A 16,518-nucleotide genomic window follows, 5' to 3' on the forward strand; every position below is an offset into this window, starting at 1 on the left:
CTTCACACACTTCCATTGCTGCTGCTGCCGCCGCCGCCGCGCCTGCAGAGGGGGGCTCGCCTCAGGCCGCTTCAGAAAAAAAGACCGCAGCGATTTTTGTTTTTTAAAAAAATACCCTTTCGCTTCCTCCCTTGCTTCTCTTTGCTTCCTCAACCGGCCGAAAATGCCTCGCGGAGATCGGGAGAGCGACTGGGTGAGTGAGGTAACGGACGGCGTGGCTCAGTAATGGCCGACCTTTTTACACTCATTGTGTCCTTACGGGGTTTCCGAGCGGGCGAGCCTCCTGGAAAGCCAAGGCGCTAGAGAGAGAGAGAGAGAGAGAGAGAGAGCGGGAGGTGGTGGTGGAAATGGCGGGTGCTGGGAAGAGGGTTAGATTTGGTCTCGTGGGTTTTTTTTGAAGGGGCTCAGGAGGATATTAATGGCGGGCGCCGTTAGCCGCGCGCTTACGTTAGATACTTTTGCCAGGACCTGTTTAATACAGCACTGAATTTGAATACCATTAGCGACAGGGCTTTTATTTTCCCCCAAGCGACAAAGGAAGCGCTTGAGGGGGCGGGAGGAGAAAGCGCGCTCTTTTATACCGTTTGCGCCGCTAGGTTAGTGCTAGTTGAGCTGATTTAAAAGATAGAAAGCGGGGTGGATGGGGCCTTGGTTAATTATACTGTACTCCCCTTTTTTGGCGCGATTATTAGTCTTCGTGGATCTTCGGCCATTTCCGGACAACAGCAATGGGTGGGCTTTTGTTGCCTTCATCTCTTTCCGGAAATTATCGAAGGTGCTTTTTCGAGGTTCGAGTACTCTTCGGCCGAGGCCGGACGTTGCCGGCTGCGTCCGGAAACAGTCGGAAGGCCTCTCTGGAGATGACTGCGCATTTTGGGTGTCCCTTTCAAAAACATCTCTCGCCATGATAAAACGGCTTTGCGTTACCTCAGGTTAACGATTGTTTAAGCAAAAAGCAATGCAATGTGGAAGAGTGCTCGATTCCGGTTACGTCGCCCCAATTTTGTGGTTTCGCGTATTTAAAAAAAAACAACCCTGGGGCGGCAAGGATGTGTGAATTTTTTACTACGTAAGAATGAGGTCCGCCATTACCAGAAAGACGGGATGGCATTCTCCAACCGCGTTACGCAAAGCACGTAGCTCCGTTACGTTAGCGGGAGAAACCTAAAGCTCGGATGTTAGTCAGTTTGCGTGGAAGGGATTGCGGTGTAGTGGTGCTGACGAGTGCGTGGACTAACTGCGGCACAATACGCCAGTAGCGTAGATACTTGAGATGACGCAGAGTCCGTTAACTGGAATACACTTGGTGGCGCAGTTGGCGGCGCTTGTTGCCTGCTACTGAAGACGTTAGTGTGGAAGGTTCTGGAAGGGGCGACAGCACTTGAGGCGGGGGGAGGCTGTGGCGGCTAAGTAGTTACGACAAGTTGGGGATCTTCCCCCCCCCCCAGATAGGATAGGGAGAATTATGGAGGTCAGTAGTTTTTTTCCATTTCCAATCTATCGGAAAAGGACTGAGCCGTATGTACAGTACGGAAAGGAGGGAGCGAAAGCCTACAAAGTGAAGGAGCGACTAAAGACAAAAGGCGGGTTCCCTCGCCGTCCTCCCTAATCTGATGGGGGAGAGGGAAGCGCGCGTGCGCAGCAGAGCGGAATGCTGTAGCCTTTCTTGGCCTTCTGGGAACGAGCCCCCTCCCGGTGGTGCTCGGCGCCATTTTCTCTCAGCCCGCTGTGCACCTCGGGTTCTCGGAGCCGTCACATGGCGGAGCCATCCTTGCTGGAGAGGCGGAGGAGTAGCCAACCCTATGGCATTCTTAAGTTCTTGAAGGGTGAGCAAGGCCTATAAACTCGAGTCTGCCTTCCTCATCAGGTGTTTCAGATCGTTATATTAAAGTCGATAAATCAAAAGAGTTTGCCTCAGCAGACATGTTGCCGCTTTGGGTCTTGAAGGCTTAAACGCAGCGAAGCGAAGCGGCCTTATCGCACTTAACAAATAGCATTAGTTTGCCTCGGGAACTTTTTAAATAGTACTTCTGGGAGTGTAGTAGAATCTTAAAGGGTACGTGTTGGGTAGTAGCGCACACTCCCTGCCAATATCCAGTGGCATTAGTTGCAGTTTTTAGGTACGGGGCTAAATGTAATGTTAAATCCCCATGGCGACCTTTCTAGGTCTGACCCACAAACTGCTTGGACAACCCTTGTTTCTCAACCCTGTTAGACTTTGAACAAGTCGATAAACATTCTTTTTAGGGATTAAATGTAAGGAATGCATAACTTAACTCCTTTATTTTCTAATCAGTCTAGAATATTTTGTCGACTTCTATTCTGTTGTAAAACCAAAGTGTGGTAAAGCTTTAAAAGTATGAAAAACAGTTATCTTAACAGTAATAATTTTTTTCTTGCTTATGGGGTCCTTGAAACACATCGAGAACTGAAAATAGTTCACATTTTGTAAAAATATTTAAAAGATATGGGGCTGACTATAATGCTGTTTTTCTGCTCAGCTGGCGGTTATTTGGCCCACCAATTAGTTGAGATTATCATCCCTTATTTTATGACAACTTTTCTACTGTAGTTATGATTTATTTTAGTATGAATTAAACATGGTTGCAGTTTTAAAATAAAAATAGGACAGTTTTCCTCACATACTATCTGAAAATTTTCATTTCAAATAGGCAAATGGGGAGAGGCAGCAGGTAGAAGGGAGGAAAGAGTAAATAGATGACAATGTGGCTGGCCAAGTGTAAGGGAAGGATAAAAAAATGGAAGGCAGCAGGCAAAGTGGACAGTTGTACAGTACTGTATTGGGATTGAGAGAGGAAAAGAAGCACCTGGGATGTTCCTGTGCATTCTTGGCTCCTCCTCTAAGTGTGCCGCCCCCCAGCTATGAGTTAGGAAGCCTCTCCAGAAGCTTTTAGTAGAAGAACACTTCACACTATCTCAGAATATCATACTGCCTTTAGGAACTGGACAGCTGCCCTGTGTGCATGTGCCCATGTAGGTGGAGGAAGTTTATTTTAAATTTGTATATGGCCCTTCATCTGACAATCATAGGCAGTTCACAGCATAACAATACAAAACCAGAGCACAATATACATATTCAAGCAACAATAAAAACAAACAAATAACCTTCATACAAAACACATTTAAAAGGCCACAGAATGTTCAATCGGCCAAATACCTGGTTACAGAGAATTGTTTTTGCCTGCTGCCTAAAGATATATAATGAAGGCATCAGGTGAGCCTCATTGGGGAGAGAATACCCCCAAATGGGGAACCATGGTCTGCTCTTGTGTTGCTGCCCTTCCAAAGCTGGTGGGAAGTTTTCAAAGAATGGTTGGGTGGTCATCTGTCAGAGATGGTTTAGCTGTAATTTCCTGCATTTCAGGGGATTGGACTAGATGACCCCTGGGATCCCTTCCAACTCTATAGTTCCATGATTATAGGACCTCGTGGAAGAGGCACACAAAGAAGGGCCTGAGATGTTATTGTAGGACTTAGGTTGGTTCTTATGGGAAGAGTCAGTCCTTGAGGCTGTGCACCAGCAGCATATTGCTGGCAATGTACTACAAAGCTCTGTATGACTCCACCCAGAAGTTTTGTAGATGTTATTAAACACTATAGGGGATAAAATTGAACCCCAAGGAAATTACCATCCAAGTAGGAGCCAGAACCACTGCAAACCGGTGCCAGCTACCCCATCCTGGAATTTCACTCAAGAATACTATGGTTGATGGTACTGAAAGCTGCTGAGAGGTGAAAGCGAATTAACAGGGAAGTCTCCTATCTCCTGACAGAGATCATACAGGGCAACAAAAGTATTTCTTTGCTGAAAGTTGGCCTAAACGCTGATTGAAATGAATCGAGAAAATCAGTTTCCTGCAAGAGTGCCAGGATCTAGTCTGCAACCACCAGCTCAAGAACCTTGCCCAAAAAGGGGAGATTTGCAGCTGGCCAGTAATTAGTTAGATTTTCTGAATCCAGGGAGGGCATATTAAGTAGTGGTCTAACCACTGCTTCCTACTAGCAGGTAGGGACCACCCGTTTTCACAAGAAGGCATTAATCACCTCCCTGAATTGAGTAAAGATGGCGGGATGAAAGATGAGTGGGTTAATATTTATTAATTTGAGAATAGAGAGCAAGGTGATTAGAGAAGGAAGCTAGTGTTGGAGGAAGTAAGTTTATAGAGCAAGGAGAAGTGATGAAATAATACTATTCTTTACAAACTGATGGATATATGAATACTTTGGGAGGCATCTTTTTTGGGCCAGGAGATACAAACTAATGTGGCTCTGTTTAGAGACTAAATCAGCAAATCCTGCCTAAAATGGTAATGCTAGGGCATGTCAAATCCAGAGCCAGTGTTTTTGACTTGAGGAAAGCTGAACTATGGAACTCAATCCCACAAGGAAATTACTGTGTCAAAAAGTATAGCAAGTATACCAAGAGGATCACATGTAAATAAATAGTGATGTCAATAATTGCCAGTTGATTATGGCAGCCTCTTAGAATCATTGAATTGTAGAGCTGGAAGGAACCACAAGGGTCATCTAGTCCAACCCCCTGCAACTAAATCATATAGGACAGATAGCAATCAACATCTGTTTAAAAACATCTAGGGAAAGAGAGTCCACCACCTTGTGGGAGTCCATTATTAACTACTCTTGCTCTCTGTTCTTCCTGATGTTTAGTCAGAATCTCCTTTTTTGTAACTTGAATCCATTGCTTTGGGTTCAGGTCCTAGCCTCCAGAGCTTGAAAAAACAAGCTTGGTCCATCTTGTGACTGCCAGTCCTTAACCATTTTGCCCTCTCGAGTGGGACATTGGGATAGAAAGAACCCCTGAATTGGCAGCTTGTCTTGTACTAAATATCCACATAATAATTGTTGGAATAGCATACATAGAAACACAGTACCATATGTATAAGTTTGTAGTGTGTGCAACTATGTAGCAGACTTCGAAAAAGAGTAGAGAAAAATCTGGCAGTGTTTCTTACTGCAGTTTTGAGAAACCAGGAGTATGAATGGTTACATCATTGTGAAATGGGGAAGTATTCTAAACTCCTGAATGTTATTCCAGTGTCAGGGTGATGGAGATGAGAGTCAGACCTTTGTTTGGCCAGAAAGGCGACCTCATGTAGTGCTGTTTGGCAGGGAACAATAAAAATACAGTGGTACCTTAGTTCTCAAACTGAATCCATTACGTTCCAAAACCAAAGTGTTCCAAAACCAAGGCACGTCTTCCCATAGAAAGTAATGCAAAATGGATTAATCTGTTCCAGACTTTTAAAAACAACTCCTAAAACAGCAATTTAACATGAATTTTACTATCTAACAAGACCATTGATCCATAAAATGAAAGCTGTAAACAATGTCCTGCAGTCACACAAGCAGTAGCTGAACTGGGTTCCACACAGTAACAAATACAAAACAAAAAGGCAAAATAAATAGCAAAAACAGACAGACCTCGGTGTAACACTAAAAACGGGCGTGTGGTGCTCAAATCAGAAGCATAACACTCAAAACAGAGCACGGTTTGGCTTGTGAAAAAAGTTTGCGAACTGGAACACTCACTTCCAAATTGTTTGAGTACCAAGGCATTTGAGAACCAAGGTACCACTGTACATTGTTAGAGTTCACGTGGTTGCTTTTGAGGAGGTTTTTATTTGCCACAAATGACATAGTGTGTGTTCCAGAGTAGAATTTCTGAGTCTTAGAATACATACTGATCAGCGCTTGAAGCCATATTATCAGAATGTTAAATTGTGAGGTCTATAGGTTCACATCATACCTGGAAAATCTTGCATGATTCTCAGCTCTCAATATCCCCCCCCCCCGGGCTGTAAATAATCAGAAAGATTAGCTACGACTATTTTCTAGTTTGTATTAAATCCTAGGTTTCTTTGGTAGGCATCAAGTTAAAAAAGGCTTCTCTCATTTGTTTCCTAGCAAACATAGAACCTAGATTATGTATTTTGTCCAACTGAAGTGCTTGACCCACATAGAAAAGATAGTGTCCCAGTTATTGTTGGATATATAAAATCTAGTATTAGAAAGTGTTTAGGAAGAAATTGTATGCTATATTACTGGTTTTTTCTTCTTTGAATTAGAGGGAAAAAGAGCAGTTCCGCAAACTATTCATTGGTGGCTTAAGCTTCGAAACAACAGAAGAAAGTTTGAGAAACTACTATGAGCAATGGGGAAAGTTAACGGATTGTGTGGTAAGTTGTGTGCATTAATCTTTGTTTGCTTTTCGATAGCTTTGGGTATGGGGGAAATTAATCTGGGGGGAAATAGGCAATATATTCTGGTTGCTAGTCTGGTCCTCTTTGAATCCAGATGCATTGGAAGACAGTATGTTGGATGAAACCATGTTTGGTTCATTAGCAGCCATAACTGTCTGAAGAAGTGTGCATGCACACGAAAGCTCATACCAAGAACAAACTTAGTTGGTCTCTAAGGTGCTACTGGAAGGAATTTTTTATTTTATTTTGTTTTGACTATGGCAGACCAACATGGCTACCTACCTGTAACTGTCCTTAAAAGAGCAGACTACTTTTTCCTTTGTGCTGAAGTGTGAGATACACTCTTCAGTGGTTATTACTGTATTAATAGGCATTGATCACCCATAAGAACAATTGCATCTTTTCTGAGATTAAGAAGTTTAGTTCCTCCTTGAAGCTAATGGTGCTTGTATACTATTTTTAGCTTTAGGTCTAGAATCTCTTTTAATAATACACATAGAAAATGTTATTTTCAGGTAGTGACAGGTTAACGTTACAAAGCTTTCCTGATTCAGCCATTGATTAACATAGCTTGTGATTTTTAAAATCAGAAAATGGAAACATTCAGTCATCACTATATATGAAGCCTATAATTTCTCTTCCATGAAATATTGTCTATAACTTAGAATATAGGGGAGGGATGCAAACACCTATTTTTTGACATATCAAAAAATTTTCCCATTGATATGTTGACTGTATTTTCTTTATAAAAGTTTTCATGGGTTGCCGTGTAGTATGACAGACATTTTAGAAATATAAACCCATATCCACATAAAATTAGAACTATTAAATTGTGCCATTGGGTATATTAGTGTTTCTTTTTTGTACCTATGTTGCACAAGTACTTATTCTGAAAGAGGAAATGTTTCATCTTTTTTTTTACCATTTCAGATGGGTGTTGTGTGTATTATTGGTTGTTTTTTCTGAGCCACAGCAGCCATCTTTGTCATCTTGACAAATATTTTTGCAGCACACCATGTTGTGGGTCAAGGGGTGAGGAGCCTGTGACCTTCCAGATATTGTTAAAACTACAATTTGCATTAACTCTGCCATTGACCATGCTAGCTGGAGTTGAAGAGAGTTTAAGTCCAATAACATGGAGAGCTACAGATTAGCAATCCCTGTTAGCGGCAGTACTATATGGTGACAACCTTTGATAGTTTCCAAACTCTTTCCCTCGGCTATTTCTCTACTCAGTTATTTGTTCAGACTTCAATTCTCAAACTACATTTTTTAGGGTACAGTTGTATTTCTTCTTAGCAACTGCTTAGAAAAGTAATTGCTAAACAGAATTATTGGTGATAGCAAAATGTGTGTGGCAATAATTGTATAGTAATTTAGAACTTAATAGTTGAAATGCACAACCTTCATCTTGTAGGTTATGAGAGACCCTGCAAGCAAACGTTCACGAGGATTTGGTTTTGTAACATTCTCTTCCATGGCTGAAGTTGATGCAGCAATGGCTGCCAGACCTCATTCCATTGATGGAAGAGTAGTTGAGCCGAAAAGAGCTGTAGCCAGAGAGGTAAGTTTTATTTTGTTTTAGGTCTGTGATATTTTTATCTCTTATCTGTGTCTCTTAAAGCAGACAATTTTATATTATTCAGAAAATGTTTTTGCTGCTGGGTGTAAAATACTGCAACTTGGGAGGACACACATGCTCATTGGCCTAGACCCATTTAGCAATACTTCCTTAATCTGTGCTGAGGTACGGATTTCATGCAGTGACTTTTCTGTGGCAGGTCTGAAGCAGTTTATTGAATGTTGGCAGCGTGCAGCTGAGGAAAAAGCTCAGTTGGTTACAGCATGGTGTTCATAATGCCAAGGTTCGCATGTTTGATCCCTGGATGGGACAGCTGCATATTCCTGTGCTGCAAGGACCTGGACTAGATTATCCTCAGGGTTCCTTTCAATTCTGTGATTGTACAACAAAAGCCAGGGATCTAAAGTTAATATATTTGATGATAGAAACTGAGCGTTGGCATGGCATATTGACTCAAACTTACAAATGGGGAAACTCCTAGTTCAAGTCTTGCCTCTGCTGTGAACTCAATTAGGCAAGCCACTCAAACCCCAATATATAGGGATAACGAAACAATTTCACAGGATTGTTCTCAGCATTGCAACATGCTAATGTACGCGAAGTGATCTGAGCATTCTTAAAATGTTTATGAATGTTACATTTTGCCAAAATTATAGGTCATAGCGATAACAAAAAAAGACAACTGCTGAAACGTTCCTGAAATAAAACAATAAAAATAATCCGCCTCATACTGCTTAAGGTGTCAGTTTCCTACACTATTATTAAAATTTTCTTGTGTTTATTTGATGCAGCAGAAATGGAAATTGACAGTTTTCTCATTTTTAGTTATTTATTAACACCAGCAACTAGAAATTCAGGGTTTTGTTTTTGTTTGACCAACAATTAACTAGGCAGTTTTGCTAAACTTATTTTTCAAGGAATCTGGAAAACCTGGAGCTCATGTAACTGTGAAAAAATTGTTTGTTGGTGGAATTAAAGAAGATACTGAGGAACATCACCTTAGGGACTACTTCTCGGAATATGGAAAAATCGACACAATTGAAATAATTACAGACAGACAATCTGGTAAAAAGAGGGGCTTTGGATTTGTAACTTTTGATGACCATGATCCAGTGGATAAAATTGTATGTAAGTAAATATTATTAATAATCTTTGTCACTGTTAAATATGTACCCATGTTTGGGCCTGGTTCTATATATCTGTATCAGCAAGCAAGTCATTTCAGGATGTAGTGTAACCACTGCAGACTGCCATTTCTTCTTACATGCATGTATGTAAATTGTATACCATGCTTATACTGTGCAAGAAAATGGTTGTCACTGTTTTAAGCTGGCCTTGGTAGCCAAGTTATCAGTGTTGCTTGCCAGATTGTGATATGGCAGAGGTTTTTGGATCTCTTCTGCTGAGCAGTGGCAAGAACATCTTCCACTTTCCTGCAGGAAGGTGTCATGGGGGACCACACACACCTTTCTTGTTGAAAGTATTCACTGCCTGCTGAACAACAAACTAGAACTGGGCTCTCCTGCCTCTCTAGGAGGAAAAAGTGGTGTGGAGTGTTCCTGACCTCAGGTTTATGAAAGTACTTCAAGTTGCATGTTGAGCAAGTAATCACATCATTTCCCTTTTATTCTGGGCCGAGCCACCCCTAACTTTCCTTTGAAGCTCAGAGATTGGGAGTGGCAAGGATCTCCACACAACTGCTAGGACGATTACTGTCTACCTCTGCAGCTGCAACCTCTCCAGAAGGCAGTGGCTATTTCAACCTTGGCAAGCCCACTGAACAAAAACGTAGAAGGCTGGCTGCAATCATATACATTTTTTTTTCCTGGGAGTAAGCATCAATGAAGAGTGGGATTTCTGAGTAGGCATACATAGAATAATTTCTGGGCCGGGTTTATATTTTGTACTAGTGTAGAAAGTCAGTGTATAAAATTGAATTTCACCATAGTGTTGCAGTCTTTGTTAATGTTTTATCTAATTTTGAACTGAGACTGCTGTGAGGGATTAGATTAAAGTTTGTATCATTTGTTTATTCCCCCCCCCCCATATTTTGTGAACACAGTGCAGAAATACCATACTATTAATGGTCATAATGCAGAAGTAAGAAAAGCTTTATCTAGACAAGAAATGCAAGAGGTTCAGAGCTCAAGGAGTGGACGAGGAGGTATGTTTTTCAAATTGCATCGTATTTACATTAAATGTTTTGGAAATAGTATTGTAGTTAACTTTAGCTGATGAACATTTTCAGGTAACTTTGGCTTTGGAGACTCGCGTGGAGGTGGTGGAAACTTTGGACCTGGACCTGGAAGTAACTTCAGAGGTGGATCTGGTAAGTCAGTTCATCAGTGATCTTTGTAAAGCACTAAATAAGCCCACCTCGCCTAATCTGTTACAGTTTTTATGGCCCAGGGTTCCATAAAAAAGAACACTATCTGTTACGGTGGTCTTTTCCTTATGTGAATATGATATGACCAGCAACAATTAATGTTTTCATTTTTTGCACTAGGTAAACTAATAGGAAAAACTTTGTTTTTAACAGATGGCTATGGAGGTGGTCGTGGATTTGGTGATGGATATAATGGATATGGCGGGGGACCAGGAGGTTAGTCTCTTTAATTTGCTTAGGAAGACATAGTATGTATGTGTGGTCTAGTGGAAATGGTATAAGCAATTAAATTTTCTTTATGGTCCAATTAGGTCTAAAAATACTTAAAATCAATGTAATTGCTATCATACACCCATAATCCATTGTAAACCATATAATATGCTGTAATTCAAATAGTTTTCGTTTGGAACCAAATAATTCCTCCAAATTAGTGATGGAGGACCTCTAGCCTCCAGACCCAATAAGGCCCACGAGGCTTCCATGTACATGTGTGTGTATTGCACCTTGGCAAGCATTGCTGATTATCGGCACTAGCAAAGCCATGTGCCTTTGTAAGCACCAGATTGTGGCTTTATGGTTTGATTTCCAGACATGCGCATAATTTTATTGCAAAGTGCAATTACATAATTGTATCAAGTGGCTTGCAGGATAGCAGCATATATTGATGTTTCTATCAATTAGGGTTTTGTCAAGCAGTAGCCCCCATACTATGTCACACATTACTTTATAGAGGAAAATCGTGGTATAAAAGTTTGTTTCCAACAAAAATTATTTCTTTAAAAGGATATGGTCGTGGCCATAATACTCTATATAAAATATAAGTTCAACTCTGGTATAAGCTGCATGTTTACTGAGACTTATTTTGCAATAGGTGGCAATTTTGGAGGCAGTCCTGGTTATGGCGGAGGAAGAGGAGGATATGGTGGTGGAGGACCTGGATATGGCAACCAGGGTGGGGGCTATGGAGGCGGCTATGACAACTACGGAGGAGGTAATGTTGGAAGGAAATAGAACACTGGGCCTTAGCTTTAGTCCTCTCTGTCATGGTAGGAATTCGGAAGTATTTCTGGTGGCAGAGTATGTCTTTTTATCAAAAAATTATTTTAGGTGCTGTGGGGGATAATAATTGCCTGAAAGGCAAGATAAAAACACATTGCTCTTGAAACTGGAACACAAAAGGTGTTCTGAAGTGTTTGATAACTACACTGTCTAAAAATGTTTATCGTGGCTGATCTAAAGGCTTGAGAGAGTATTAAAAAAACATTGCAGTCCATGTGACAGCCAACAGCGTTCTATATAAGTCGAAGGCATGTTTTGTGTGTCATTCTATATTCAAAGCTAGCATTTTGATTATTCAGCATAAACTTTTTATTGATTCAGGCAATTATGGAGGAGGAAATTACAATGATTTTGGAAACTACAACCAACAGCCTTCAAACTATGGTCCAATGAAGAGTGGAAATTTTGGTGGAAGCAGGAACATGGGAGGACCATATGGTGGAGGTAATACAAAAAGTTAAATAGAAAAGTATCTACTCCCCCCTTCCCACAAATCCTGGATTTGCCTTTAGGAGAGGAAGAGGGTCATTGCTATCTTTTCCTAATAGCATCCTGGTGAGTGATGGTTGGGCTTACATAGTGTTGAGATGGTGGGAGGGTTTGCACCCTACAACCCACTCCCATTGTAGTGCTTTATTTTTCCCTATAGGCGTGAAAGCCGTTCATACATAGTAGAAAGTCAAAAGGTAACTTGCAATTGAAGTGGACTGCCCCAGCAATTAAAAATCAAACCTATTCCTACCCGCACAACCCTTTCTGGAGGCCTAGTTGTGGTCATTCCAAATTGTAGCAGATTTCTGAGGAATCTGTTTTGCCATTTGCATACATTGGTCTTTAAACTACAACTTCCCCCACCCCCTATAGCCATACTGTCCTGGGTTACTGGGACTTCTATTCCAAAATAAGTGGGAGTGGATCAGGTTGTGAAAGCCTGACATACAGTGATACCTCGCCAGACGAGTGACTCGCAAAACAAAAACGTTTTGCATTTTTTTTGTAAGGCCGTGCTTCCTCTGACCGCGCTCCACAAGACGAAATTTCCGCTATACAACACTCGCGGAACGAATTAATTTCGTCTTGCGAGGCACCACTGTACGTGTTGTACAGATTGATCTGTGTCTCCTTGAAAAGGGCAGCTACCCCACACCCCTGTTGAGACAGTTCTAAGACGGGAATATACTTTAAGAGTTGTGTTTGTTAGATTTAATTAGAACTGGTGAAAGATGTTGAGAGCACTAATTGACTTGTAGAATTGAGCAATTTGGGTGATTAAAAATAAGATTTTGATGAAGCTTGAGAATGGCTGTTCATCTGTTAATTTTATGCTTTCCATTTTAACAATACAGGAAACTATGGTCCTGGAGGAAGTGGAGGAAGTGGGGGATATGGAGGGCGGAGCCGTTACTGATCTTCTGTAAGCTTTTCATGGGTGAGTGTACATTTTTAAATGCTAAAATTGCAGTGTTTCTTGACTTTAGCTGCAGGGGTAAAAGCTTTTTAGGATATTATCTTTCCTTTAAAAAAGAAATTGGGTAGATGGATAACTTCATAACCTATTTTTTTACTCTTTACTTCTGTTGAAACAGGCTTCACTGTATAAATAGGAGAGGATGAGCCCAGAGGTAAAAGAACAGCTTCAGGTTTTCGAATAACATTGTTAAGGAAACTTATCTCAGTCATGCATAAATATGCAGTGATATGGCAGAAGACACCAGAGCAGATGCAGAGAGCCATTTTGTGAATGGATTGGATTATTTAATAACATACCTTACTGTGGAGGAAGGATTGTAAAAATGCCTTTGAGACAGTTTCTTAGCTTTTTAATTGTTGTTTCTTTCTAGTGGTCTTTGTAAGAGTGTAGAAGCATTCCTTTGATAATGTTAAATTTGTAAGTTTCAGGTGACATGTGAAACCTTTTTTAAAGAATTTTCTCAAAGTTTTGAAAAGCTATTAGCCAGGATCATGGTGTAATAAGACATAACGTTTTCCTTTTAAAAATTTAAGTGCGTGTGTAGAGTTAAGAAGCTGTTGTACATTTATGATTTAATAAAATAATTCTAAAGGAAATGTTGTGTAATCTTAGATTTATTTAAAATACGTTGTAAATTAAGGCAAGGAGTGGGTAGTAGAAGGTCCCACAAATACTACAAAGTCATTGTTGTACATGTAAATGTGGTCAGATAATGTTTTCTGTAAATCACCAGGTTTAAAATACCTAGATAACTTAAGGGATATCTCTGCAAGGAGAAACACCTTTTTAGATCTTTTAGATGCTGCTTCTTCAATGGCAAGGAAAGGAAATATCCCCAGCGAGGTACTCTTCCAGGGACACAGGTCTAGTGCAAGAGAACTCTTGAGAACGGCACTAAGTTCAGCCAGTCTTAAAAAGCTGTGCTGTACTTCTGCAGAGCTTTAACTACAGTAGTTTTATAAGGATGCCAACGAGAGCTGAGGGTGTAGAGCAAAATAGTTCTAAGCTTCAGTTAAACTTCTTTAGGTAAGATCTTATTTACTTTTCCTTTCTTAATATTCCAAAAACAAGAAACTAATACTATATGACAGTGTACTGTTTCAGTATAGTGGTATATTATCTAGTTTAACATAGCAATGAACCAAGTTAACAATTGTGGTTGAAAAATTTAAGATTGCTGTTTTTGTTTGTTTCTTGGGATATGGGTTTTTGTTTTTGCTATTATATTTTCATTTATTTTAACTTCAGCTGCTTAACCTATCTTTCCCCCTGCTGGAATCTAGCTTTATGCACCATGGACAAGCAATAGACCTGCTGAGCAAATGAACCAGCCAAGTGTCCATTAAAACTTTGCAAGGGTCCCATCCCTGCTATGGTTAGTTAAAATGGTATGTTGCAGCTCACTTACATGGTACAATTTCATGTTTTTATCCTTCAATTTTTTAAAAAATAAACACCTTAAAGGTGGGTAGGAAAATGGTGAACTCTTAGGTATTCAGGGCAGCTGAAATCTTATTTTTAAGAAAATTGTCTACTGTGTTGTCTGAAGATGCTTATTGTAGAACTTAAAATGTAGGAATAATTTTACTCATTGGTTTATAGCACCCATTCTTGTGTGAAAGTTGTATACAAGAAATTAATACATGAGGTGGAATTTTTATGACTTGGGCTAGGATGCTAATTTGTTTTTCTTGCATATTTGTTGAAGATGTGTTAAATGTCAGGTTCCTTTGCCATTATTTAATACTGTTTGCTATGTATTGTTGCTGCAATTTAAAGAGTAGCATATTGTTTAATTCTGCCGTTGTAGCCATAGGCATACCAGCCACAGCTTTTTCAGCTCAAATATTTGTTTTTTAAAGTTTGTCTCTGGTACAATCTGTACACTAAAAGGTCTTGACTTGCCTCATCTGGATTATAGCCATTTGCTGAAGTTTTCCTGTAGGTGATACAAAGAAGCATACATGATAAACTTCTTCAGATACTTTCTTTTTCTTTGGCAGGAAGGTGCCAGCTGCAGGTAACTAATGAAGAAGTGGTCAACCACAGAAACTTCAAGAAATAAGATTTTTCTATGCTCATCACAAAATAGATGGTTTTGCTGGTTTTATAAACCCTTTTTAGGTTAAATTAATATTAGTGCAGCCTATTGTAATGCTTTTTAAAATATATAAAACTATAGTAGCAACTGTTCTGAGAATTCAGCCTGAATAGGAAATCAAAATTAATGTTTTAAGACAGCACTGTGTCATATTTTTTATAAGTGATTAATAAACTTTTATACAAAAATATTTCTAGTCTGATAACATTTTAACATTTCAAACAGTTAAAATATAAACCATACTACTATATGATGCTTCAGCATAGAACATAGGAACTCTTTGAGCGAACACACAGCATATTTTATGGTATTCTCATAGTCAAGATCCAGTTTGGGTGCTGATTTAAAATGGCTATGTAGCCAAAAAAGACAGCTGCAAGTAAGAGGGAGGTATCAATATGCTGTGGGTACAACGTCAATATCTGTAGAAGTAATTGGTTAAGTGGGTCAACCCCTTTTCTGCACTCCATTCCCCAGTGTGGCCTAAACATGCTCATGGGTTGCAGAATGTGGCGTGGTTGGCTGAAGCACTGAACAGAAGCGAGCATGGGTAAATGGTAAACTTGGCCAAGAGTCATTTTAGGGTCTGAAAATATAGACACTGATTTACTGAACCTTGCATGCACAGAAACACATTTGAACAACTAGAATGTTGTTATAGATACAGTTCTTAAGCACTGACACAATGTTGGGGAAAATTATTAAAAAGACATTGCCTGTGTGAATCTTGTTTTTAACACTATATATTGCAGTAAAGCCCATGGTTTTCTTTAAAGCTATGTATGATCTCTGTCTGAATATTCTTGCATATCTGAGCAAGGATTTATTCAAAAGGGCATGTCTTATTTTTGTGGTTAAGGGCAACACTCTGACCCTCTTCAAAAACAAAATCAAAGAGTACTTTTGCACGAACATGGTGTTGGAAAAGTTAACCTACTCTATTTGTTACACTCGTTATTTTGATTGTAAATAAGGAGCTGAATTTAACGCAGCTCTTTTGTAGAGTGAAAAGTTTAAATTCCAGGACTCTGCTACCAGGTGTACTGTGTAATACATGGCTGGTTATACTGCAGAAGTTCATTGGCATGTTCCTCTAAAAATAAAATAATTGCAACATATCAGAAATCGCTAATAATGACAACAGTAAGCAAACAAACACTTTATACTACTATACAAAGGTAAAAATATCAATTTAAACAAGTTATAAATTTAAGGAGTCCATTCAAAATTCTATAAAGTGCAAGCTCTACTTGCATTTCAATGCATTCAGTTAAGTGGTCATTTTACATTTCATGTGGCAATTAATTTGCTGTTTTGCTTGTAAAATTGCAGGAAAGCAAATCTATTGATTACTTTCCATTTCTATCCATTGATAGGGCTGCATTTGTTTTCCAGAACACTCTGCAAGTATAACATTTAGTACTGGACACAAATCAAGACAGTAAACATAAATATACTTTCTTGAGCACAAACCCTATTCAACAGATTTCTGAGTAAAAATTAATAGTAACACAAGAACCCAGATAAATTATGCAAAGATAGGCTTGATGCATACATTCAAATAACTACCTTATCAAACCAGATTAGCAGGTCAGTACAGAGTTTCTGTTTCCATTCACTGCTCTGGTTCGCCAGAAGCAGCTTTGTCATGCTGGCCACATGACCCGGAAGCTGTAC

General features: G+C 39.7%; 1 protein-coding gene across 4 annotated transcripts; it reads left to right on the forward strand.

Annotated features, from left to right (window-relative positions):
* Positions 1–72: 72 nt before the first annotated feature.
* On the forward strand, positions 73–14,983 carry HNRNPA2B1 (heterogeneous nuclear ribonucleoprotein A2/B1). 4 transcript variants are annotated; one of them, XR_004427655.1, is made up of 12 exons: positions 75–202; positions 6,108–6,218; positions 7,660–7,806; positions 8,742–8,952; positions 9,887–9,988; positions 10,073–10,153; positions 10,364–10,426; positions 11,082–11,201; positions 11,591–11,713; positions 12,616–12,698; positions 14,024–14,128; positions 14,744–14,983. XR_004427655.1 is itself a non-coding variant. In XM_033165190.1 (11 exons), exons 1-10 carry the CDS (start codon positions 164–166, stop codon positions 12,675–12,677), a joined length of 1,050 nt encoding a protein of 349 aa, XP_033021081.1. In that variant the 5' UTR covers positions 73–163; the 3' UTR covers positions 12,678–12,698; positions 12,856–13,336. The 4 variants fall into 4 exon arrangements, 3 of the variants coding, with proteins under 3 accessions (XP_033021081.1, XP_033021079.1, XP_033021078.1); XM_033165190.1 differs by lacking the exons at positions 14,024–14,128; positions 14,744–14,983 and adding an exon at positions 12,856–13,336 and having other exon boundaries at positions 73–193; XM_033165188.1 differs by lacking the exon at positions 14,744–14,983 and having other exon boundaries at positions 14,024–14,190.
* The last annotated feature ends 1,535 nt before the right edge of the window (positions 14,984–16,518 follow it).

The sequence above is a fragment of the Lacerta agilis genome, chromosome 12 (genome assembly GCF_009819535.1).
Source record: "Lacerta agilis isolate rLacAgi1 chromosome 12, rLacAgi1.pri, whole genome shotgun sequence".
Lineage (NCBI taxonomy): Eukaryota > Metazoa > Chordata > Lepidosauria > Squamata > Lacertidae > Lacerta > Lacerta agilis.